Source organism: Lipophrys pholis (assembly GCF_963383615.2).
Source record: "Lipophrys pholis genome assembly, chromosome: 11".
Taxonomy (NCBI): domain Eukaryota; kingdom Metazoa; phylum Chordata; class Actinopteri; order Blenniiformes; family Blenniidae; genus Lipophrys; species Lipophrys pholis.
Genome location: NC_137631.1, coordinates 1,050,953 through 1,077,246, shown reverse-complemented (window position 1 = coordinate 1,077,246; position 26,294 = coordinate 1,050,953). Strand labels below are relative to the sequence as shown.

General features: G+C 48.1%; 1 protein-coding gene across 1 annotated transcript; it reads right to left on the bottom strand.

The window, feature by feature from the left end:
- Positions 1-5,007: 5,007 nt before the first annotated feature.
- On the bottom strand, positions 5,008-15,871 carry cry2 (cryptochrome circadian regulator 2). The gene is made up of 13 exons (XM_080474948.1): positions 15,575-15,871; positions 13,823-13,931; positions 12,952-13,094; positions 10,643-10,827; positions 9,075-9,163; positions 8,747-8,887; positions 8,541-8,666; positions 7,719-7,904; positions 7,492-7,643; positions 7,202-7,404; positions 6,636-6,716; positions 6,129-6,481; positions 5,008-5,807 (listed from the first exon to the last, which is right to left on the bottom strand). The coding sequence occupies exons 1-12, from the start codon at positions 15,730-15,732 to the stop codon at positions 6,141-6,143; spliced, it is 1,914 nt and encodes a 637-aa protein (XP_080331074.1). The 5' UTR covers positions 15,733-15,871; the 3' UTR covers positions 5,008-5,807; positions 6,129-6,140.
- Between the last annotated feature and the right edge of the window lie 10,423 nt (positions 15,872-26,294).

Here is a 26,294-nt window from a genome sequence, read left to right as displayed (position 1 = left end):
TGTGTGTGTGTGTGTGTGTGTGTGTGTGTGTGTGTGTGTGTGTGTGTGTGTGTGTGTGTGTGTGTGTGTGTGTGTTTATCATTCTTGTGGGGACTTAATCTGTTCACACTCACATTATGAGGATTTCTTGTCGAAAATATCAAACACCCGAAACAAGTAACCTTTAGTTACTTGCTGATACAGAGTACTGATACAAGTACCATTAAGCCCAATTCATAGTCCGTTCACAAACGATGTGTGAAAGCTACGCGTTGGCGCGAAACCCTTATGCACAGTGTCGATCTACGAGGTGACCTGAGCGTTTGAGTTCAACATGCTGGAGTTACGTCGATGTCAAAAAAACAGAAGAAGAAAAAAAAAAAGGATGGATTTGAGCCGTAAATGTAAAAGAAATACATACTTGAGTGGAACTGAATCCCTTCAGTGTGAAGTCAATGCAAAGCCTCCGCGTGGCTGTCGATCCACACACACAGTGTGTTTGTCTTATGTCTTTACAGGGACCTGGTGTCACACCGGTCTCTCGGGGTCCGACCTGCTTTTGCAGACCGAAATGTTTTGAGCTCACATGTGGATTTACTGAAACGGGGGCGGGGGCGGGGGCGTGGTCCGGGCGGGAGATCATCACTGAGCCGCCAGGATCCAGGAGAGAGAAGGCATCGCTCGAAGTCCTGGGCCTGACAAGTACTGGAAAACAAACATCAGTGTGTCCTGGACAATAAAGATGGATGGATTGTTCTCACACATTTTCTCCAAGCAGTTTACGTTAGTTACACACACACACACACACACACACACACACACACACACACACACACACACACACACCTTCCGAGTCCTCAGAAGGTGGTGTGTGTGTGTGTGTGTAGGTGTGTTTGTTTTCCATCTTTACGAGGACCTAACTTCACTCCTCACTTCATGTTTTGTGCCAATAAATAGACTCGATGAGAAACATCCTGAAGTTCTCACGTCCCAAAAAGATGGGATGGACGATCAGAACAAGAGCTGGTTCTCAACCGTACTTGCGTTCTCGCATCTTCATCAGTCAGAGACCAAGTACTGATCCGATTCAAAGTACACGTTCTCGCTGAGAACGCATGAAATGCTCGGATGTGTTATAGCTCCGCCCACATTATCGAGGATGCATGAAGACCGGACTTCAGTGGACTTGGGAAGTCAAATTACCCATAATGCATTTGGCAAGAAATGGCGGAAATACATTCTCGTGTACTTACAAGTGCGTAATTCCAAGAACTTATTTGCAAGTACATTCTCGCCAAGTACGCAAGTACAAACTTGGAAATGAGAAACGACCAGTGTTTCCTCTGTGTTGTCATGACGCCCAGTCTATATTCTCCTGGGACGTGGTAGTTTTATTTTGACAGTGACTGTAATAACAATCCAACTTGGTGGTTTTATTTTGACAGTCACTGTAATAATCCAACTTGGTGGTTTTATTTTGACAGTCACTGTAATAATCCAACTTGGTGGTTTTATTTTGACAGTCACCGTAATAACATTCCAACTTGGTGGTTTTATTTTGACAGTCACTGTAATAATCCAACTTGGTGGTTTTATTTTGACAGTCACCGTAATAACATTCCAACTTGGTGGTTTTATTTTGACAGTCACCGTAATAACATTCCAACTTGGTGGTTTTATTTTGACAGTCACTGTAATAATCCAACTTGGTGGTTTTATTTTGACAGTCACTGTAATAATCCAATTTGGTGGTTTTATTTTGACAGTCACTGTAATAATCCAACTTGGTGGTCTGTCCACTAGAACGTTCTCCTGTTGTTAATGTTTAGAGCTCCTTGTTCTCTGCTGTAAGTGTGTGTGTGGTTTCATTACAAAACAACCAACAGTGCCACTAGTGGCCAAACAGGAAAACTACATCATTTTCAAAATGTTGTCGTGTAAACGTGAAACCTTCCTGAGACGATGAATTCACTGTCTGTGTGTGTGTGTGTGTGTGTGTGTGTGTGTGTGTTGTTTTACACCGTCGTGATGTCCCCCCCCTCCCCCGTTGGGACTGCAGGTGGGTGGAGGTGGAGGTCCAGGCCGGCCGCCCTCCAGACACTCTGGAGCTGAAGTCTTCAGACCAGATCCGTTTCTCCTCAGTTGAATTCACTTAGTTTCCTCCGTGATGGTTTTCCTCGTGTTCCTTTTCTCCTTATTGTTCACGTGTGTTCTGGTTTGTGTTTCTCTGATTCTCTGGTTTGTCTCCGTCGTACTGAATCATCTTCGCTGTGTAAATTGTGATTTCTTCTTTCTTCTTCTCTCTTACTGATCAATTTGTTTAGCGTTTTGTTTGTTGTGGTCATTTCTCTCACTCAGATTGTTTACGTTGTTTTCTTTTTCTTATATTTGTGTCACTTCCTTTTTTGTGTTTTTGAAGTTTTCACCTCCTGAATAGTTTTTTTTGTTGTTTTGAGTCTCAGTTTGTGTCACTTTAAGTGTTTCGTGGTTGTTTTGTCACTTTATCGTTTGTGTTTGAGCTCATAGCACTCAATGTCTCACTCTTGTGTCAATTTACAATCTTAATCTTCATGTTGCGTCCCTCCTATTCTTTCCTATTTGCTTTGGGTTTTGTGCCGTTTTCTGATTATTTGATGGTTTTGTGTTTGTTTTGGATCTAGTAAAACGTGTGTTTTCTCTCCACTTGGTTTCACTTTGATTCCTGGTCGACGGTTTTCCTTCCTTCCGATTTGTTGCCGTCGACGCTCTGGTTGCAATTGAATAAAAAAATAAACGCAGCGTCATTCCTTCTGCACTTTTATTGAAAATAAACTCTTCGCCATTTTTTAATACAAAACAAAATAAATATTGGTGCGTCGCCGCGCCGTCCGCTCACCTGGCGTTGTGTTCAGGGCCGCCGGGAAAACTCGTTTCCCGCCGGTCGTGAACCGGGACGGCGCAGCGCTCCGCGGAATCTTTCCAACATTTGGCCGCCGTCGCGGCGACACATTTCAGAGTCGGCGACTCGTCTGCAGTCGGCGAGATCACCTGAAAACTACTTTAAAAACTTCCCGTTTCACACTGAAGGAGCAGGAAAACAAATGTTCGTCATGCTGTCAAGAAAAAAAAAAAAAAGCTCAACACTGCCGCCTTCAGTACAAGAGTGGGATTACTTCTAATTCATGAGCCAACGTGGGAATGACTCGTCAGGCTTCCACCGACTCAACACACCTCCTTGTGGTGCAAACGGGTATTTTCACGGTAAATGCGCTGGAGCAGGTTCGCTGGCCGGCCGACTGGTCGGGAAATCAGAACATTGATGAACCGTTTCCCGTCATTGTGACGATTATATTACGTCTCATTCAGTTACAATTTGAACGGTTATGGAGGCATAATTTTTTACGGATGTACATCTAAATATAAAAACTGAAATCGGGGAGTAATTCCATCAATATTTAGGGTATTGCACAATATTTCAATTGTACATAAAACCTTTGTCTGTCTTAATGATATTTTTTTTTCTAAGTGCCATTATATTCATTTTATTCTTCTTTATCTTTTTTAAATTGCTTTGTCGTTCAAGAAGGCGAAACAAAATGTTGAATTTTCTTTTTAAAACATTTTGCAGACCCTGGAAATCATTACTAAATTATTATTTTTTGTCATGAAAAGTTCAATCAATCTGTTCTGGAGTTTTGTGGCTGTGAGCGATACGGTCGGATTATCAGGGAACTGTCACACGCAAAAAAATAGTTATAATTTTACATAAATACAAACGTTTTCCATAAGAGAGTCTAAATATAATTTCTCAAAAGTGACAGAAAAGGGAAGAAAACTACTTTTGGGGTCGTTTCTTTTGTTCTTCAGGAAAACTAAAGTTTTTATTAAAATTGAAGAAATAATTATTAACGTGGTAAATAATCAGCAAATATTGGGAAAACATTGTTTCAGCTCATTAAAACGTTCAGGTTTCTTACCGATGTTGTTGCGGAGGAATCAAAGCTGCGATCTTTGTATTTTTCGGGTTTTTAAACCAACATCAGCCAAACAGACGGGAAGAACCTGAATCTGCTGCCCCCTGCTGGACGCTCTGTGAACTCTGCCCTCAGGGATGCCCGCCAACTTGTTTTTATGAACAAACACTCGGTAGCTACATTCAAGTCACACAAGCAGCTCCTTCATCATCATCATCATCATCATCATCATCATCATCATGGCTCCGTCCTTAAAGGGCCGGTGTGCAGGATTAATGAGGTTGGGTGGGAATCCAAACCGCGTCCAGACGCACACGGCACTTTCAACCGCAATTTTTTTTAAGAGACAAACGGAACTTAACACGCTGCAGCTAGCAAAAATATTTCTTAAAAACATTCAAATGGAGCATTTACGTATTCACACAATCATACATGTGGAGGAGAAGGATCCGGGCGTCGGGTTCAGACCGAGAAACGAGGACAAAGTGCAGAAACGAGGGGGAAGTTTCTTCTTTCCGCTCTTATTTTGGTCTTTAGTGGCGCGGAGTGGTTTCTGTGAATGTAAACTTAGTTTTTAGTGTTTCTTCACTCTTTGCCTTTTTCCTGAATTTAAAAGAAAAAAAATATTCAGACTTTTGTGGGTTTTTTCTTGTTTTACCGAAATGCACGTAAAAATATAAAATCTAGTAAAACCCTTTTTCTCCTGTGCAGTTTTCTTCCTTCAAAGTAAATGACAAATGACAAATCTTCATGAATATCAAAAGAGGAGCGAATTCCCTGCCTACCAAGCATCTTATTTTGCAAACTGGACCTAGTTTGAGTGTAAAGTTGTCAGATTTACAGTCGAACACGATTATTATTTTTTGCTATTAAATTTGTTTTCCCAATTATATGAAATGTTCACTTTGGAGTGGAAAGGCTAAAAAGAGATTTTTAGATATGATAAACAAAGTGCAGTAAAGTGATTTTGGAGGTGCCTCCTCAGATTCTGCGTGTTGCCAAAGTACTGCGAATGTGTGACGCGCTGCGACGGAGAAGTACTGCGAATGTGTGACGCGCTGCGACGGAGAAGTACTGCGAATGTGTGACGCGCTGCGACGGAGAAGTACTGCGAATGTGTGACGCGCTGCGACGGAGAAGTACTGCGAATGTGTGACGCGCTGCGACGGAGAAGTACTGCGAATGTGTGACGCGCTGCGAGTGTGAAAAGTGCTGGGAGTGCGAGAAACGTTGCGGTCTGAACCCGACTGTAAATGACGCTGCTGCTGCTCTGGCAGGTGAGTCGGGATGAGAAGTCCGACAGGTGAAGGCTCATGCGGACGCCTCCACAGACGCCCACAGGCTCCACAGCGCCCCCTGAAGGGAAACCTGTTAGCGGCTGATGCTAAGAGTCTGAGGCTAGCTGCAGTTTGAGTCTTGCTAGCGGTTTCAGGTAGCGTACGGAGGAGGAACGGGGGAGGAGGAGGAGGTACGGAGGAGGAGGTACGGAGGAGGAGGTACGGGGGAGGAGGTACGGAGGAGGAGGTACAGGGGAGGAGGTACGGAGGAGGAGGTACAGGGGAGGAGGTACGGAGGAGGAACTAGCGCCAAGGGTTCAGTTAACATCCGGCAACGAGAATAAAGAGACAGCAGCTCCCCTGAAGAGGGAAAAAAAGAAAATGTCTGACGTCGGTGACAGTCGAACAGTGAGCGACTGATTTAGGCTCCGCCTACTTCCTCCGCGGGGTGGGGTGGGGTGGGGTGGGGTGGGGTGGGGTGGGGGGTATTTTGGCTTCAGTTCCACATGTCGAGTCCAGTCAGAGCTCAGAGACGTTCCAGGGTCTCAGCCAGTCTCTTCCTCTGTTCTGTTGCTCTGCTCGAGTCTCCGAACAAAACCTGGAGAGGAAACACAGCAGTCAGAGACAGAGACAGAGACAGTCAGAGACAGTCAGAGACAGTCAGAATCAGAGACAGAGACAGTCAGAGACAGAGACAGTCAGAGACAGTCAGAGACAGAGACAGTCAGAGACAGTCAGAGACAGAGACAGTCAGAATCAGAGACAGTCAGAGACAGAGTCAGTCAGAGACAGAGACAGTCAGAGACAGTCAGAGACAGAGACAGTCAGAATCAGTCAGAGACAGAGACAGTCAGAATCAGAGACAGTCAGAGACAGTCAGAGACAGAGTCAGTCAGAGACACAGAGACAGCCGTCTCACCTGGTATCACTGCTACTCTCCCGCCTCCTCCTCCTCCATGCGCTCCTCCTCCTCCTCCTCCTCCATCATCACCACCTCCCTCCTCTGCCCCTCCAGGGGCGGCGGTGGGAGGCTGGCTCGCCCTGCTCGTGGTCTCTGGCTGCGTCTCACCTTGCGGGCGAAGCCTTTCCTCCGGGAGGCGTGGGGCGGCGGCGGCGGGAGGCTGTGGGTGGGTCTGGAGGGAGGAGCCTGGTAGGAGGAGCAGGAGGGAGCGGCGGCGTCCGGGGGGTGGTGAGGGGGAGGGGGAGGGGCTGTGAAGGAGGAGGAGTCGGGAGCTGTGGAGCAGCCGGGGGCGTCGCAGTCAGCAGGAGAGTCTGAGGAGACATACAGAGACCGTTTACACACACACAGCTGACAAGGTTGTGTATTCTGGCCTGGAGCTGGAACAGTGTGTGAAAACACACACACGGACGTCTGGATGTGTGTGTGAGACCAAAGTGAAGCGTGTCAGAGGCTCACTCTTCGTACCGGGTCCGCTGTCGTTCTGAGACTCGTCGGTCATCGGTGGCTCCGCCTCCTCCTGGATCGTCGGTACCGACGCCAACAAACCTGACACACACACAGTTTGTGTATTTTCTCATCTTGTCGTGTATTACAGCTCTTTCAGGGGGTGTAGGAACACATTACAGTTATCTCGTCGTCTTCGTCTCACCTCGGCCGGCTCACGTTTGAAAAGAGAGTAGAAAATATCAAGAGGCGACAAAAATCCTTCAGAACGGCTGCAGTAACACGTGAGGACCGAGCTCCCGCTGGCACCACGTTTGAAGTGGAAAATATTCAGAAAAGTTTCATGTTCCCATGGCAACGTTCTGAAAATGATGTAGTTGGGCCACTAGTGGGTGCTGTTGGTTGTTCTAGTACTGATCCACACACACAGCAGAGAACAATGAGCGTTCTGCGTTTTCACTTGGAAGTGGTTGATGTGTAAACGGGCCCTCAGAGGGCGAGTGTGTGTGTGTGTGTGTGTGTGTGTGTGTGTGTGTGTGTGTGTGTGTGTGTGTGTGTGTGTGTGTGTGTGTGTGTGTGAGACTCACTGAGGCCTCTGTAGTGCGACAGCTGCTGGTAAACCTGCTTCATCCTCTCGATGTTGAGCCGGCTGCCCTCGGCGTGGTTGATCATGGGTTTGGGGTAATGGACTCCCACTAAGCAGTTGGCGGCCTTCTGCACGCACTCGGGGGCGTTCCAGGGCTCGTAGATGTAGCGGTCTGGGTAATCCTTCAGGACGGGGACGTAGCGCCTGCAGGAGGACGGACAAATAGCGTTCATCCCTCTCACCTCTTTAAGCTTGGGAGCCCCTGAAGAGGTTGGATGTCTGCAGCCTCACCTGATGTAGTCTCCCGTGGGGTCGGTCCTCCGCCCGAAGCCGACGGGACAGTAACAGTGGAAGAACTGCTGGAAGAAGGCACTGCAGGACAGCCACATCCAGCTGCCTGCGTTCACGCTCCAGTCTGCATCCAGCAGCAGCTCCTCGAACACCTGAACACACACACACACACAGTCAGCTCCTGCACGGTGGTTTAGCCCTCCCACCAACAGGAGGCGCCGTCTCACCTTCATGCCGCTCTCCCAGCTGAGCCACAGGTCTCCCCGGGTCAGGAAGCAGGCCACAGCGTGCCGCGCCAGGTGGTGGATCCAGCCTTCCTGCCTCAGCTGCGTCATGATGGCGTCGATCCAGGGGAACCCCGTCCGGCCCTCGGCCCACTTCGCCAGCGCCTCCGGGTTCTGGTCCCACGGGATCTGGAGACCCGGAAGAAACAGGAAGTCAAGAACCAAAGAAATGCTTCTCACGCTCAACAGTAGAAGGTGACCCATCAGCCCATCTCTCGTCCCAAACTACTTCAACAACTAGCCTGAATGTTGTCAAAACTAGTTAAATCCCAGCCCAACTCCAGGTAAGACCCAGCCCAACTCCAGGTAAGACCCAGCCCAACTCCAGGTAAGACCCAGCCCAACTCCAGGTAAGACCCAGCCCAACTCTAGGTAAGACCCAGCCCAACTCTAGGTAAGACCCAGCCCAACTCCAGGTAAGACCCAGCCCAACTCCAGGTAAGACCCAGCCCAACTCCAGGTAAGACCCAGCCTAACTGGACTCACAAAGTGTCCAGTTAAACACCAACTCTCCTCTCATTCAGCAGCGTCCCTGATGCTCGACTCTCCTGCAGCCTCTCATCCACAAAGCTTCAGGAGCTCTGCTGCTTCTTACTGGAGAAAAGCTGAGCTTGATCCAGGACTGACCTGGAGGGTGAGCCAGGACTGACCTGGAGGGTGAGCCAGGACTGACCTGGAGGGTGATCCAGGACTGACCTGGAGGGTGATCCAGGACTGACCTGGAGGGTGATCCAGGACTGACCTGGAGGGTGATTCAGGACTGACCTGCACACAGATGGGGTTTCCCTCCATGTGGTCGAAGTTGGGGTTGTTGGTGGCGGCCGTGTAGAAGAACTCCCTCCACAGCAGCTGACCAAACAGCGACAGAGGAGGATTGCTGCGCTTCCGAAGCTGAAAGAGGAGAAGGATAAAGGGAAGATCCTCCACTTGTTGCCATGAGAGCAGCGAGTTTGTGGAGGGCAGGCCGATACCTTCATGTAGAGCTCCCTGAGGTTGTAGTACAACACTCGACAGGAGAGGCAGCCGAAGCGCAGGTAGGGGCTGAGGCCGGTGGGGCTGGCGTACAGAGAGCAGGTGCTGACCCGAGGGTGCTCCAGGTTGGCCACCCACACCTGCACAGGTACACGGAACAACGGAAAACAACTTTATAAAACGCTCCGACGCCGGAGAGAAATGCTGCTCCTGGTCACCAGGTCACCATAGTAACTAGTAGTTCTGCACATGCTCAGTAGAGACAATCGGGACAAAGTTTCCTCCTTGGTGTCATGGCGGCGGCGGTGGCGACTTGGTGAAACTCACCTTCTTATCCAGATGTTTGTTGAGTCGGTCCAGAGCCTCCGACTCGCCTCCTCTCCACACCGCCATCGCTAAGCCCCTTGTCCTGAAGCCTGAACACATTGACGTGGAGAAAAGATGAGAAATCATCCGCCTCAATGCCACAAGCTCGTCAGTGCAACCACCACCTCCACCACCTCCACCACCACCACCACCACCTCCACCACCTCCACCACCACCACCTCCACCACCACCACCTCCACCACCACCACCACCACCTCCACCACCTCCACCACCACCACCACTACCTCCACCACCTCCACCACCTCCACCACCACGGAGGAAGACCTAACCGAGCCTCGGCTTTCATGTGAACCAGAGGAGCTCTGAGCTTTACTGGACAACAAGGACTAATTAAATCCAGCATTTGGGGGTTTACGCTGAGAAAGAAAAGGTGTGTAACTTCAATACTATTTACCAAAACGTTAACTTATTAACTTGAATTAAAAACGAAAGGGCCCTTATAAAGATTTAAGCTCTCTTCCTATTGAGGATAAATAGTTCATTACACTAATCTCAAAATGTTGCATTCACACATCTTCAAAAGCAAAAGCAGCTTGCGGCGCTCCACAGGGTTCAGGGTTGGGGCCCCTTTCTTTTGAACATCATCTCAACACAGAGGTCAAGCAGCTCGTCGTACATCCTGCCTAAAACTCTAACTCATCTTGAATTTGCCCTAAAATTATCTGAATATAACGACAGACGTTAAAATCATGACTAAAATATTGTCTCCTTATGGAGAATAGAGTTCATTATAATAACTTCAAAATCTACATTTTCTTTTAAAGGTTGGATGTACAATCCCTCAAAAACCACAAGGATCAATGTTTGGGTCCTCTTTGTTTTTATTCCGTAAATCAATAATGTTTTCTCATTATGGAGGATAAACACTGAGGAACTTAAAATCTTTACTAATAGTTTATTGCATATTAACACTCAACACTGCATTATATATATGTACGATAGGAAATATTTTGGGTGTTCCTTTGTTACCTGGAACACATGCAGATTTCTATTATATATATATATATATATATATATATATATAGTAAACGGTCTATAATTTTAAAGGTCGGTTCCCTTTAACAATGAGACAGAATATCAAAAAGAAAATTCAGAAAACGACAATATATAAAACATATAAATTGATTTGCATTTTATCGAGTGAAATAATATATACTATATATATAAATAATATACGTACCTAAACGTGTATATATATATATATATATATATATATATATATATATATATATATAAGGGTAAAGACTGGTAGAAATACCATTAACCTTCGTTCTTTAAGGCCATTATTACGAACATATTCTGGCTTCAACAGGTTTGCTGACGACACTTCGCTTTATACTGACGTTGCTACGCAGTTTCCACATCGTAGACTGGAACTTGTCTTTGAGGTAAATTGTTCTATGAAGCGTCCGACGACGTCTTACTTCTCCGACGTCTCCTTCACCGGGAGAATTTACAACCCAACGAACGTTCTTGGAGGAACGTCTAACCGAAGCGGTGGTGCATACCCAGCTCCTCCAGTGAAGGTATGCTGTACAGCTTGTCGTGGTCCTCGGCGATGTCCGTGCGACAACTGTCCATCTGTTGCTGGGTGACGGTAGGCAGCGGTCGCCGTGGCAACTCCAGCCGACTTACAATGGTCTGAAAGCGTTTAAAGGTCAGAGGGGGGCTGTTGTTGTTCATCTCGATTATCCTGTGAGCAGAAACAGGGAAACAAACGGGAGCGTCACCGAGCTGCCGCCATCACCGAGCCGCCGCCATCATGAGCTGCCGCCATCACCGAGCCGCCGCCATCATGAGCTACCGCCATCACCGAGCCGCCGCCATCACCGAGCTACCACCATCACGAGCTACCGCCATCACGAGCTACCGCCATCACCGAGCTACCGCCATCACGAGCTACCGCCACCGCCGAGCCGCCGCCGCCACCTCACATCAAAATACTGTCAAGATGACATTCGGATACTTTCACCCGACCATAACCTAACATCCAGGTTTACTCGTGAAATATGAACTTTTTCAAACTTTAGGGAGAAATACTTCAATAAAAGTACTTTGAAGAGTAAAAGATTGACTCATTTGTAAAGAGACGGCAGAAATGGTCACTTTGTCAAAAGACACTGGGAACATCGACCCTCAATCTGTGGCCACACCCACTTCTTCTTCTTCTGGACTTAACAGCATTTTGCATTCGTGAAGCTGCATTACCGCCATCTGCTGGTTCCAGCTGCTCTATACAGTTCCCACCACCTGAGATTATACAATTATACAATTATAAAGCAAATCAGTTCATGATATTTTTCTTCTGTCACTATTTAGTTCTTTCCTACAGGCTTGGTTTGTTTTTTGGTATATTTGGTTGTTCTAAAAAAAAAAAGAAAAGAAAAAAAAAGGTACTAGTCGTAGTAGTTTATTGATTTAATTTTCTTTATCGTGATCAAATAGCTGCATTTTCAGTTGTAGTGAAAACACGGCCTTAAAGAAAACCAAAATGTCAATTCCCATATAACATGTGAAAGATGCTGAAGAGCATCTTCTTAATTTAATCAAAGTTTACTCAATGTGTACTCAATACTCAAGGTGCCTCATGAATTTAACTTCTTTGTGAGGGTGAAAACAAATGGTCTAAAACTAAATATTATCTCTCCATGAGCAGACGGACTCAGATAAACAAACATGATGTCGAGGGAGGGGAGACAAATGAAACGCCATCCACAAGCTAATGCTAACATCAAAGATGGAAAAAAAAAACCTGGAAGTTTCAGCTTTAAATCCGAAGCAGATTCTAGAATCAACTGTAACACGTTAAAAACGTAATGCATGGAAACGTTCCAGATCTATTTAGAGTTTCTGTCTTATACAACTCTTCTATATCAGTGAGGACGCTCGGGACCGGCTGGCTGCTGGATTTACATGAAGCACAGCCTCCGATTGGCTGAATGAGCGCGGTAAGCCGGGCACATCTCCACGGCGACCAATTTAAACCCTGCAGCCGACGGGACACACACACACACACACACACACACACACACAGATAAACACAAAGCTGTGACAGCATGCACACGATCCACACGTATTGCCGTCCTTATATAAGGCAGTGTGTGACACACACACACACACACACACACACACACACACACACACACACACACACACACACACACACACACACACAGAGAGAGAGAGAGAAAGTCCTCCACTCTCACTCCTCCAACCTGCTGATCCCTGCACATGGATCATAGTGTGACCTGCACCGACGGCAGCCGGCCACCAGAGGGCGGCGCTTCACATCTGACAGCATGTTGTGGGTGAAGCCACAGCAACGCCAACAAAACCAGCCTGTGTGTGTCATGTGAGTGTCGGGAGCAAAAGGGGCCGAGTTCATGAAAAAAAAATACTACATCCAATCAAGAGAGACACAGAGAATCCATGTAGAAACACATCGACCCAAATAAAATTTAAAAATAAAAATAAAAACAACATGTGAAATTAAAGATGAACCGCAGCAGCAACAAGGCAAAAAACCAAAAGTATTTAATCAGAAAGTACTGGAAAATCAAACTTTAAATAGTCAGAAAATGTGCAAAAAAACCCAGAGAAATACTCCATAAATGAAAACAACTAAATGGAATAAACAAAAGGGAATCAAACCCAGGTCTTCCTGTTGCTAGGCGACAGTAACACTGTGAACCCACTGTGCCACCCTTGGTCTGTGTTCAGTGATGTATTACACATGGTGTGTGTGTGTGTGTGTGTGTGTGTGTGTGTGTGTGTGTGTGTGTGTGTGTGTGTGTGTGTGTGTGTGTGTGTGTCCCACCTGTCCAGGTTGTACAGCGTGTGAGAGTTCCTGATCACCGTCTCCACACCGAACTCCTGAGCCATCTTGATGATGGCGCCGTCCCTCTCCTTCCCGTACGGCTCGGGGTCGTACTCGAAGGTCAGCCGCGTCACCTTCCACTCCTGCAGCGGGAATCAACACCGTGAACAGCGGAACCGCCACGTACCCACAGTGACGATCCGTCCAATAAAGACGTGTGTGTGTGTTCATGAATTTAAATCGGATCACATCTTTTATCTGTACGCATCATCTTTCTTCCAAACAGACTGACAGCCTGTTAACCAGGACAATAATCTGAATTATGGGGCTTTTCAAAACAAAACAAACTGTTTTATGTGAAAACAGAAACGTTCGCATCAAAAACTTTAAAACTCTGAACGGAGACGATAATCCCTCCCCAGGAATGAAGCAATCAAATCACTAAAACACATCGACTTTATTTATGTCGAGTTTCGGAATATTTGGTCCTTTTTTTTTTTTTGGACGATTTCTGACGAGACGTTTTCGGGAAGGTTATGATGTAAGAACCTCTCCAGCGATCGAGGCCCGCTGTAAATATAGGATAACTAGGTTGTCGTCGTCCTTAGTGACACGGTTTGTGTGTGTTTTCACCGCGATCAATCATCTTCACGTTTTCCAATAACATTTACTTTTCAGTATTACGGCGACGGTTCGACCTGCCGGCGGTGCGCCGGTCGCTGTGCTCACCGCGCCAGCGTATCAACGACCTCGTGCATCAGAGGCATTAACTTCTACGTGGTGGATCAAGATGGACGGATTAAAATGCTGGAATATTTGTCCTCCGTGAGCGGAGCGTCGCCGGAGCGTCGCCGGAGCGTCACGGCCGTACCTTGATGAGGCGCGGGAAGACGTCGGTGGGCTGACCGCGGACCACGAACAGCCGCGAGTTCAGCTTCTTCAGGCTGTTGTCCAGGTCCTCCAGAGACTCCAGCAGGAACCTACACACACACACACACACACACACACACACACACACACACACACACACACACACACACACACACACACACACTGTGTTACAGCCACACTGCACTGAAACACACACGCGAGTTTGAACCATGAGCCAATAAACATTTACAATTAAAATATATATATAAAATATTCAAAGCACTTACATTTGATTATATAAAAATCTAACTTATGGGGAAATTTTCCCTTTTTTTTTTTTTTAACTAGAAAAATCAAAAATTGCCCTTTAGCTTACACCAGAAATTATTTTAGATTAATTGAGGATTAATGAAGGGCCTGGTACCTGACTGATGATAAATAGGGATTTATTAAAGTAACTTAAATCAATTCAAATATTTGACATGTGAAGAAATGTAAAATCACAATGTTCAACCTACCACAAAATCAAATTAGTATATACCTATTCTATGATCTCTTGGGATTTTAATAATGTTTTAATTCAGTGTTTGCATTATGTCGCATCAATCATAAAATCCTATCAACACATTAATGGTCAAAGACGTCCAGTCATGAGAAAAGTTACACAAAAGTTGAAATGAAAGTCCGGTCAACATGGAGCACTTTATCTGTGGGCATGGAGTTGAAAAGGGTCCGTCACTGTGTGTCTCTAGTTATATGACTTCTTTTTAAAAAAACAAAACAAAACTCAGTGACTAACAATGAGCAGAGAAGTCATGTGAACTTGTTTTCATTGCGGATGGGTTAGTTATAGGATTCCCCACCACATCTACCTGCTGGCAGTTTGTTTGTACACCAGCGGCATGGATCACAGGCTTTTGACAGGATGAATAAACCTGAAATCTACTTTTTCACTCTGATGTGGAGACTCTCCGGCACCAAACTCCACTGAGAAAACATCAATATTAGTGGGCATGAAGCCTGTAGTGCCAACAGCAGATGTCAAAGTAAATCCAAGGCTTTATACTTCATCTAATCGGTCTAAAAGACAGTCTATATACACGATGCATGATTAGTATTCAGCAGTGATTCTTTTGGAAAAGCAGGTTTCCTCCTGCGAGGACATTTTCAACATATTTTAATATTACATAAAATGAAATCTTTCCTCAATGGAGTTTGGCATGGCTTTCTGTTTTGATCTTCTACAGATATAATACTGAGGTGACAATTTCAACACGAGCCGATTTTGTCATCGGGCTGTTGTTATTTGTGTATTACAGTCAGTTTTCTTCTTAAGCAACTGTTTTTGAAGATAAGTGAAAATAAGAAAACACGACGCGTCTATTCAGCGATGCTACACATTGTTTTCCAATCTCCACAAACTGAAAACAAGAGATTTGGCAAACTAAAGATACGCCGTATAACTCAGTCGGTGGTTAGGTTTCGGGTGTTGGTGCTGTTCTCTCTGAAAATCGGGACGATGTGTCGATCGAGCGCGGGAACGTTAAATGTTGTGTTGTGTCTCTGGACTCTGGTACAGTCGCTCCGTTTCCCGCTAGCCTAGCAAGCTGCGCTCCAGCGGAGGCCTACAGCCGGAGCGCTGCGTATTTACAACACATCCAAACTGACGTCCGAGTCGAGCGAACGGCGCCTCAACGTGCTTATCTACGTCTCAAGCGGAGCTGCGCGAGTCACGGAGGGAGAGACGACCAACCTCCATCGGTTGATTCCTACGTTTGCGGCTCCTGCGAACCAGGGGTCCAGGATATAAACACAGCGCACCGTGTCCGCTCCGTCCAGGGCCTCCTGCAGCGTGGGATTATCGTGCAGCCGCAGGCATTTGCGAAACCAGTGCACCGAGTTCACCACCATGATGGCGCCTTATTCCATCACAAACGGTAAATCCACGGGACAGGGCAGAGGGGGCGACAAGAGGGGCGCGTCCGGCGGGGCGATGGGCAGCGCGGACTCCTCCAAACTTTGTACCACTGTCAACGCTCGAGCGACGCACAGGGGAGGGGGCGGGGTCAGAATCGCTGTGGGCGGAGTCAGGTCGTGAACCTGTCCGCTGATTGGTCGAGCGCTAAACGTGTAACAGTGAATTATAAAACAGAAATCACTGTGATTGGCGGACGCTGGAGTGAAAGAGAAGAGCGGTGTCACGTTTGTGACAGTCGCGGCGTCAGGCCGCGGCGGGCTGAGAGGGTGGAAGAGCCGCCGTGGAGGCTCCAGAAGAGGGCTGAGAGGATGGAAGAGCCGCCGTGGAAGCTCCAGAGGAGGGTTCAGAGGGTGGAAGAGCCGCCGTGGAGGCTCCAGAGGGAGTTCAGAGGGTGGAAGAGCCACCGTGGAGGCTCCAGAGGAAGGCTTAGAGGATGGAAGAGCCGCCGTGGAGGCTCCAGAGGAAGGCTGAGAGGATGGAAGAGCCGCCGTGGAAGCTCCAGAGGAAGGCTGAGAGGATGGAAGAGCCGCCGTGGAAGCTCCAGAGGGAGAGTTCAGAGGATGGAAGAGCCGGAGGCTCCAGAGGAGGGCTGAGAGGATGGAAGAGCCGCCGTGGAAGCTCCAGAGGGAGAGTTCAGAGGATGGAAGAGCCGGAGGCTCCAGAGGAGGGCTGAGAGGATGGAAGAGCCGCCATGGAGGCTCCAGAGGGAGGGTTCAGAGGGTGGAAGAGCCACCGTGGAGGCTCCAGAGGAAGGCTGAGAGGATGGAAGAGCCGCCGTGGAGCCTCCAGAGGAGGGCTGAGAGGATGGAAGAGCCGCCGTGGAGCCTCCAGAGGAAGGCTGAGAGGATGGAAGAGCCGCCATGGAGGCTCCAGAGGGAGGGTTCAGAGGGTGGAAGAGCCACCGTGGAGGCTCCAGAGGAAGGCTGAGAGGATGGAAGAGCCGCCGTGGAGCCTCCAGAGGAGGGCTGAGAGGATGGAAGAGCCACCGTGGAGGCTCCAGAGGGAGAGTTCAGAGGGTGGAAGAGCCACCGTGGAGGCTCCAGAGGAAGGCTGAGAGGATGGAAGAGTCGCCGTGGAGCCTCCAGAGGAGGGTTCAGAGGGTGGAAGAGCCACCGTGGAGGCTCCAGAGGAAGGCTGAGAGGATGGAAGAGCCGGAGGCTCCAGAGGAAGGCTGAGAGGATGGAAGAGCCGCCGTGGAGCCTCCAGAGGGTGGAGGAGCCACCGTGGAGGTTCCAGAGGGTGGAGGAGCCACCGTGGAGGCTCCAGAGGAGGGTTTAGAGGGTGGAAGAGCCACCGTGGAGGCTCCAGAGGAAGGTTCAGAGGGTGGAAGAGCCACCGTGGAGGCTCCAGAGGAAGGTTCAGAGGGTGGAAGAGCCGGCGTGGAAGCTCCAGAAGAAGGCTGAGAGGATGGAAGAGCCGCCGTGGAAGCTCCAGAGGAGGGTTCAGAGGATGGAAGAGCCGCCGTGGAGCCTCCAGAGGAGGGTTTAGAGGGTGGAAGAGCCACCGTGGAGGCTCCAGAGGAAGGTTCAGAGGGTGGAAGAGCCGGCGTGGAAGCTCCAGAAGAAGGCTGAGAGGATGGAAGGGCCGCCGTGGAAGCTCCAGAGAAGGGTTCAGAGGGTGGAAGAGCCGCCGTGGAGGCTCCAGAGGAGGGTTCAGAGGGTGGAAGAGCCGCCGTGGAGGCTCCAGAGGAGGGCTGAGAGGATGGAAGAGCCGCCGTGGAAGCTCCAGAGGAGGGTTCAGAGGGTGGAAGAGCCGCCGTGGAGGCTCCAGAGGAGGGTTCAGAGGGTGGAAGAGCCGCCATGGAGGCTCCAGAGGAGGGCTGAGCGGATGGAAGAGCCGGAGGCTCCAGAGGAAGGCTGAGAGGGTGGAAGAGCCACCGTGGAGGCTCCAGAGGAGGGTTCAGAGGGTGGAAGAGCCGCCGTGGAGGCTCCAGAGGAGGGTTCAGAGGGTGGAAGAGCCACCGTGGAAGCTCCAGAGGAGGGCTGAGCGGATGGAAGAGCCGGAGGCTCCAGAGGAAGGCTGAGAGGGTGGAAGAGCCACCGTGGAAGCTCCAGAGGAGGGCTGAGCGGATGGAAGAGCCGGAGGCTCCAGAGGAAGGCTGAGAGGGTGGAAGAGCCACCGTGGAAGCTCCAGAGGAGGGCTGAGAGGATGGAAGAGCCGCCGTGGAGGCTCCAGAGGAGGGTTGAGAGGATGGAAGAGCTGCCGTGGAGGCTCCAGAGGGAGAGTTCAGAGGATGGAAGAGCCACCGTGGAGGTTCCAGAGGAGGGCTGAGAGGATGGAAGAGCCGCCATGGAGGCTCCAGAGGGAGAGTTCAGAAGGTGGAGGAGCCACCGTGGAGGCTCCAGAGGAGGGCTGAGAGGATGGAAGAGCCACCGTGGAGGCTCCAGAGGAAGGCTGAGAGGATGGAAGAGCCGCCATGGAGGCTCCAGAGGGAGAGTTCAGAGGATGGAAGAGCCACCGTGGAGGTTCCAGAGGACGGCTGAGAGGATGGAAGAGCCGCCGTGGAGCCTCCAGAGGGTGGAAGAGCCACCATGGAGGTTCCAGAGGAGGGCTGAGAGGATGGAAGAGCCACCGTGGAGGCTCCAGAGGAGGTTCTTGGTCTTGACTACAACACTAAAGCGGTATATTCCGGTACTCTACGGGTTTTCAAGTGTTTCCACTGATATAGTTGTGGATAGTGCCGAAGGTAGCGTACCCAAACGTTATTATTTTTTGTAACCCCTCCATTGAGGTTCCGAGCACATCGGTATGGTTCCATGAGGAGGGGCGACAACGCAGCCGTCTGCTGATTGGTCATTGATGATTATCACTCTGGACAACATGACAATATTAAAATATCTCATCGGCCACACAAACCCTCCCGTTGTTGTCTGCATCCCCTGCGTTTCCTCGCTGGCTCTTTAGTTGACTGGGTTAATTGAAGAGTCAGCGTGCGACACTGCCCCCTGGTGTTCAGACGTTGCTCTTCATAGCAGGACAGGAGATTCAGCAGGAGCCGGACGCTGTTGTTCACAATGAGAAGGTTTTCCAAGCTGCGTCTCAGAGAATGGAGGCTCACGACTTTGCTCTGACGCAACTAATGCGTTCCGATGTTCCCCAGTGCTTCCGATGACGTCACATACCTGCATCATTACGTGTCAATTCACAAACCCCGCCTACATTCCAGCCGTCTCTGCAGTGGAACCACACAACACAGTCGGGTCTGGGTGCACTTTGTCGTACCGTTATCTATGGTACGGCGCAATGGAAACAAGACTTAGTACTCGGTGTCATTAAACAGTGCGTGACACTCTGAGACTCATAGTACTGACGGATAATGGTCACAGGCTGTAAACCTACATCCACAATATTCTGAATTTTAAAGCTATGAAACCAGAGACGAAAGATCCACCTGATCTGATACCCGGTGATGACGTACTGACCTGCAACTCCGACAGAATCCATTTCTTTCAGGGTATGAGATTGTCTACGTTTGATGAAACATCTTTGTAAATGAACCTGAAAAAAAGTTGGACTTGGAAAAGAAAACAGATCCAAATTCAACAATATTTCATTTCTTAATGGTGCTGATTAGACGGGAATCCGATGGAACGTGTCACAGTACCTGTTAGGTCTCAGAAAACATGATTCCCGCAGAAGTAATTCACCTTCACAGTTTGCTTCCAGTCATGAACCAACCAATAACAAAACAAGACAAATAATACACACAAACAGGAATTAAGTGAAGTAAATATCCACATAAACACATAGAATGAGTACGTACAGAAGAAACACAGCAGTGTTCTTATTAAATGTTTATTTAAATGAAAAAATGGAAAAAGAAATGAACTTAAAAAGGAAAATAAACCTGCTAAAGACACTGAGTCAGAGAGAACTGCTCCAGCCAGCAGGGGGCACCAAAGGCTCAGGAGTACATATTAACATGTCTTCAAAAAGAAAAGTGATTCCATGGAAGAGCAATCGGTACCAGTGAGGCTCCGTCCTGCATGATGGAGATCAGGAGTTCAGACATGAGGCCTGCGGGTTGATGCTGGACGCTCAGCAGGTCCAGTTTGGACCGAATCACCACTTTTAAAGGTTCTGGAAGTTATAAATCAAACTGATGCAGGACTAGTGATTCATTAGTTAAAGGAAAGTAGCGTCTTCTGAGGAAGTTCTTTTCTCTTCCCGACATGTCGAAGCATCTGACACGGAACCTGCACACGGAACCAGTGGAGAACATTGAACCAGCGGAGAACGTTAAACCATCGGAGAACATTAAACCAGCGGAGAACGTTAAACCAGCGGAGAACGTTGAACCAGCGGAGAACGTTGAACCAGCGGAGAACGTTAAACCATCGGAGAACATTAAACCAGCGGAGAACATTAAACCAGCGGAGAACGTTAAACCAGCGGAGAACGTTGAACCAGCGGAGAACGTTGAACCAGCGGAGAACGTTAAACCATCGGAGAACATTAAACCAGCGGAGAACATTAAACCAGCGGAGAACGTTAAACCAGCGGAGAACGTTGAACCAGCGGAGAACGTTGAACCAGCGGAGAACATTAAACCATCGGAGAACATTAAACCAGCGGAGAACGTTGAACCAGCGGAGAACATTGAACCAGCAGAGAACATTAAACCATCGGAGAACATTAAACCATCGGAGAACATTAAACCAGCGGAGAACGTTGAAGCAGCTCAGAACTGTGGGGCAGAAACTTGGAAACTTAGTTCCCGTCCACACGGGAAACATCTGGCGACACCATGAAAGCCTCTCAAAATGATGTAGTAGATATGCCAGGCCGATAGGTGGCGCTGTAACGCTGCCACAGAAATACACCAAAAGCAGGGAAACTGACAAATCCAACATGAGGATTAAGAAAGGGACATTGTACGTATGAAGGGAATGTAGAAAGAACCGGGTGAGATCCGGCAGCGCCGGCCCGTGGCATAGGCAGTATAGGCAAATGCTAGGGGGCGCCGGCGCCCCCTATGATGCCGGTGCCCCCCATGATGGCGGCGCCCCCCATGATGGCGGCGCCCCCCATGATTGCGGCGCCCCCCATGATGGCGGCGCCCCCCATGATGGCTGCGCCCCCTATGATGGCGGTGCCCCCTATGATGGCGGCGCCCCCCATGATGGCGGCGCCCCCCATGATGGCGGCGCCCCCCATGATGGCGGCGCCCCCCATGATGGCGGCGCCCCCTATGATGATATCATTTATTAATGTTTCACAAGAGTCCAAGAAAAGATGCGGATCCCTGAAGTACGTCCTCTGGTAGGATCGACGAGACCCTCCTACGTCTCTTATTGAATTGATTGTGTACTTAGTAAACTTACACCGAGCCGAGTCGACCTGCTGATTTGTACTTTAAAGTACTTGCTGTGCTCTGCTGCTTTGTAGAGAAAACCTGATGCGCTGGTGTTTTATAAGTTGGTGTTTAATTATCAAATTTATCTTCAGCAGATTTTGCACATTTTTCTGGTTATTGTCTGAATACTGACGTCATACTGGTCCAGACTTTTGCAGTAATACTGTTTGTAGTTACTAATAGTAACAACGCAGCTATTCCATCAACATTCCCAGAGACAAAGGAGTCCCTGGACTCGTTAGAAAGGACCCGGGTTCCTCTGCAGGTTTCTTTGCTCACAATATGACTAGATTGTGAAGTATTCACCGTTTCAAAAAGGCTCATCTTCTCTTGACGGCTGCACTTTTAAAGTATTTGAAAGAGGTTGAACTTGCGGCAAAGTTTTACCCCGGAGTGAAGCAGCATGTTGCTCAGGTGCAGAGTGGAGCAGGAAGTCACAGACATCACTGAGAGAAAAGAATCCAAAACAAACTGATCGACTCGATCGGCACAAAGAATAGTAGAAAAAATAGTAGAAGACATAAAAACATGAAAGTATTTCTATATTATTTTTGGATTGCACTCCTGAGCTGAGCCGTAAAGAACCGATCCCGGCGGTTAAAGAACATTTCATGGGGTTCTTGTGGCAGAGGATTTTGTTAATGTTGTTCACAGGCGTTCTTTAATTTCAAAATAAAGGAATTCTGTATTTAATGTTTTCTTTAAACGTGTAATAAATGCTATTTGTGGCAGAACTGGCTGCAACGTGAGGGCCACCAGATGAAATCTCGCCTACGGCACCAGATCGTCCCGGGCCGGCTCCGGGTTCTGGTGTGTAGGACATTCAGAAGTCTTTGTAAACAGATTTAATTTCTATAGTACCTTTTCACTGCCTGATCAGTTCCCAGAGTTTACACTGTTAACCACGCTCACACACACATTTACACACAATTGGAAGCGGCTGACATGCAAGGTGGTCAGTCCATCCACTGAGAGCAGTTTGGGGTTCAGTGTCTTGCTCAAGGGCACGTGAGAAGTCATTGAATCACTTCTTGTTGTGGTCGACCACCACGGTTACTTTTGCACTTCTTTTTTTTTTTTACATTCTCCGTAAATTGCATCTGATTCTAGAATTGCCTCAACTGATCGTGTACATATAAGCAGTTCCTGATCGATTCCACCAGGGGGAGCTGTGTCACCTCTCCACCCTGAAACCCCCCAAACCCAGCCTGCGTGCGTTTTCATCACTACGTGTTATTGAAGCTATTTTATTGATTTCTAACTTTCTTTACTTGGAACCACTTACAATGACAAGTGATCCTTTTTTTTTTAAATAAAATAAGATGAATAAAACAAACATGAAGCACAAAACACCTGCTGAGTTACACTAAATGTAAAATACATACATGAATCAAACAAAACAAAATGAGCAAAGCAAGAAATATTAGTCATTTTTGGAAAATGTCCCTTTTCTCAGATTCTCTTTTTGAAGACATTTTAAAGTCAAATATTTTAGCCAATTGTTCCCAAAACTGGAAGATTCAAGGTCAACATCTGGATCCCAACAAAGTGACAAAGTTCAGTCTTGTGTGTTTTTGCCTGATAGGAGGAAACAAGGCTTCTGAAACAGGCTCAGACTTCCTCAGTTCTGGCTGGTCCTGCACGTTTTCCCGTCTTTGTGAGGACAGACTGCAGCTCTTCTGATCCGGGGGGGGGGGGGGGGGGCAGAGCTGAACCCCCAATGGACCCCTCACCTCCTCAATCTGCTGCGTTCTAGAAATAAGAAGGTTAATGCAGGAAGAGAATTTGCAGAAGGGGAGTAAATCTTTAGTTTAACACCCCGACCTGATGCCACTACCCCCCCCCCCCCCCCCACCCCCACCCCCACCCCTCATGTCATATCCTGCATCGATGAGAAAAGCTCAACGTTATAATATCAGACACAGGAGTGGTTCCAGTGGATCACAGACGTCATGAGCAGAACACGAGACAAACCCAATCAAATCATCGACGTTTCAGAATCTGTCAAAGAAGCAGTGGAGCCACGAGTGTTTATTAAGGTTATTTTATTTGTAGGTTTACGGTTCCAGCAGCCATGAAACGTCAGGATCACCAAGACCTGCAAGACAGACAGAGTCAGCCAGAGCAGACAGACCGAGACGGCCCGGCCGAAGGAGACCCACCAGGAGAGACCTCAGACTTTCTGCCCCCCCTTGCCGCCGTCCGAGTGGTAGTAGTGTCCGTCGGGGTAGCCGTACTCGGTGGGGGTGTACCGGGTCTGGGCGAACACCACCCGGCCCCGCTGGTAGCGGGAGCGCGAGTCGAAGGCGTAGACCGGCTCCAGGTCCGACACGTCGGTCCAGAACTGACCGTCGTCCGGCTGCCCGATGATCACGTCCTGCTGCTGGCCGCCACCGCCCCCGCCCTGGGGGAACTGGACCTGGGTCTGGGGGGGGACGTAGAGGTGGCTGCCGTCGCCCCCGTAAACCCCGGCGGACGCGGACCCCCCGGTTCCAGAGGAGCTGCTGCCTGCATTAGACCCCTGGTAGTAGAAGGGCCAGTCCTGTTCACCAGTCTCTGCAGAGGGTGGAGGAGGTCAGGGGCGGAGGGTGGGGGGGTGGGGGTGGGGGAGCAACGTGGGGATGGTCGGCGACGAGGGTAACTTACGTCTCTTGGAGGGGTAGCAGGAGATCGAGCCGATCAAGAGGCAGAGAAGCAGGACCAGGCCACTGCACACAGGAGGGTTAGGGACTCATACCAGGAAAACACTTTCAACTACTTCACCACCCAAAAACCTGAACTTCACACAATTCAATGAACCCTGCAGTGGACGCTCCGTCACCGACAGTGGTCGGACAGGTAGGAAGCAAAGCTGCAAAGGTTGAACTCACCTCATCGCTGCGTGGAGTTGTGGGAAAAGCTAAACGTGATTCAACGACGACCCTGAGGAGTGAACAGCAACACGTTTATTAGAAACGCCACTGCACGAGCAGCCGCCCGCTGCACGAGCAGCCGCCCGCTGCACGAGCAGCCGCCTGCTGCACGAGCAGCCGCCCGCTGCTCACTGCTGACACTTACCTTGGGAGAGCGCTGAGACTGTACCAGGCAGAAGCTCCTCTGTGCCTCCTCACAGTCCCAGAGTGGCTTTTATACCCTCCCGCCCCCCCACCGACGCTCCCAACGCCGCTGATTGCTCAGTGCAAACAGCTGCTGCAGCTGCAACAGATGTGGAGTTACACTGGATTTAGTTTTTATTTTAATCTTATTTTATTAATTTTATGTTTTTACCTTGTCTTATCTATTTAATTTTTATTGCAATTTATGTTCAATTTTTAGTTCTATCTATTTGTGTTCTTTTATTATTTATTTCAAATTAAATCGTGAAGTATTTTTTTTAATTTAATCATTTTACATATCAATATTCTGTAACATTCATAAAACATATTTCCAAATTAATGAATTTATTCTAATAGTATTTTTTTTTAATTTGTATGGAAGTGGTTAATAAATAAATGGAATTTTTAATTAAATTTTTTATTATTTCATTATTTACTGTATTTATTCATGATTTGGTTGTTTGTTTATCCTTTTCCTTTCTCTCTCCTCTTTGCCTCGTGCTCACCACTTGTACGAGTGTTTGGAGGTCAGAGGTCATGAGGATCAACGAGTCGGCAGCAGCAGAAATAAACATTAAAGAGCTTTTTACACACCCTCCTTCTAAATGCATGTCAGAAATAAACCTTAAATACAACGAGGACAACAATGAAAACGCTGAGTTCCAGAGCAGCAGACAGACTTTTCTGGGGAGCGGCTGTTTGCCGGTGTGACGAGTGGGCGTCGTACCGTCGACTCCAGGAGGACAGAGAAACACCAACGTGACCTTGGAAATGAGCTTCGACCTCTCGTCTCCTGATCGTCGTTACAAACCTGCAGATCTGAAAGAAAAGACACATTCAACTGCTAAAGACGCGTTATAACGCAGTAAACATACATTTTATGGACAAAAGTCAAACTGTGTATCTCGTATTTGAGTGTGAATCTACTTCATTCCTTTATCTCTTTAAATACGTCTTGTTACACCGCCCCCTACAGGTCTGGCTGCTCAATGCTAAATCCTGACGCTCTGCGGAGGCTCCAGGAAGCCGTTCCTCACCTCTGCTAATAAACTCTACGGAACCCCGCGTGTCCCTCGTTTCTGAAGCTGCTGCCTCGTTAGCATTAGCAACTTAGCTGTCCTCCTGGTGGGGAAACGGCAGAGTAGCGTTAGCATGTAGCCACCCAATTAGCAGTAGCTAAGGTGTGCATTTAGTTTTGATGCTAATAGCTGCTCAGTAACTCGGAGCTGTTTGTTGTTATGTCGTTGTGAGATTGTTAAGCTAATGCTAACTGAAGCTCAGTGAGCGACTTTATCTTGTCGTGACTAAAGTAGCGACACGTTCTAGCAACCGTCTGCGTGTTTCCTTAATCCTGGATTTGGTGTTTATTAATTCTTCAACTTGTTCCATAACATCAGATTATAGAGCATCTTCCTCCTGTAATATCAGATTATAGAGCATCTTCCTCCTGTAATATCAGATTATAGAGTATCTTCCTCCCCTAACATCAGATTATAGAGCTCGGTCCCCTCTAACAACAGATTATAGAGCAGCTGTCTCCTCTAACAACCACATTATAGAGCATCTCCTTCCTGTAATATCAGATTATAGCATCCTCCTCCTGTAATATCAGATTATAGAGCATCTTCCTCTTGTAATATCAGATTGCAGAGCACCCTCCAACTCTGACATCAGATTATAGAGCATCTTCCTCCTGTAATATCATATTACAGAGCATCTTCCTCCTGTAATATCAGATTACAGAGCATCGTCATCCTCTAACATCAGAGTACAGCGCATCTTCTCCTGTAATATCAGATTATAGAGCATCTTCCTCCTGTAATATCAGATTACAGAGCATCTTCCTCCTCTAACATCCAGATGACAGAGCATCTTCCTCCTCTAACATCCAGATTATAGAGCATCTCCCTCCTCTAACATCCAGATGACAGAGCATCTTCCTCCTCTAACATCCAGATGACAGAGCATCTTCCTCCTCTAACATCCAGATTATAGAGCATCTTCCTCCTCTCACATCCAGATGACAGAGCATCTTCCTCCTCTA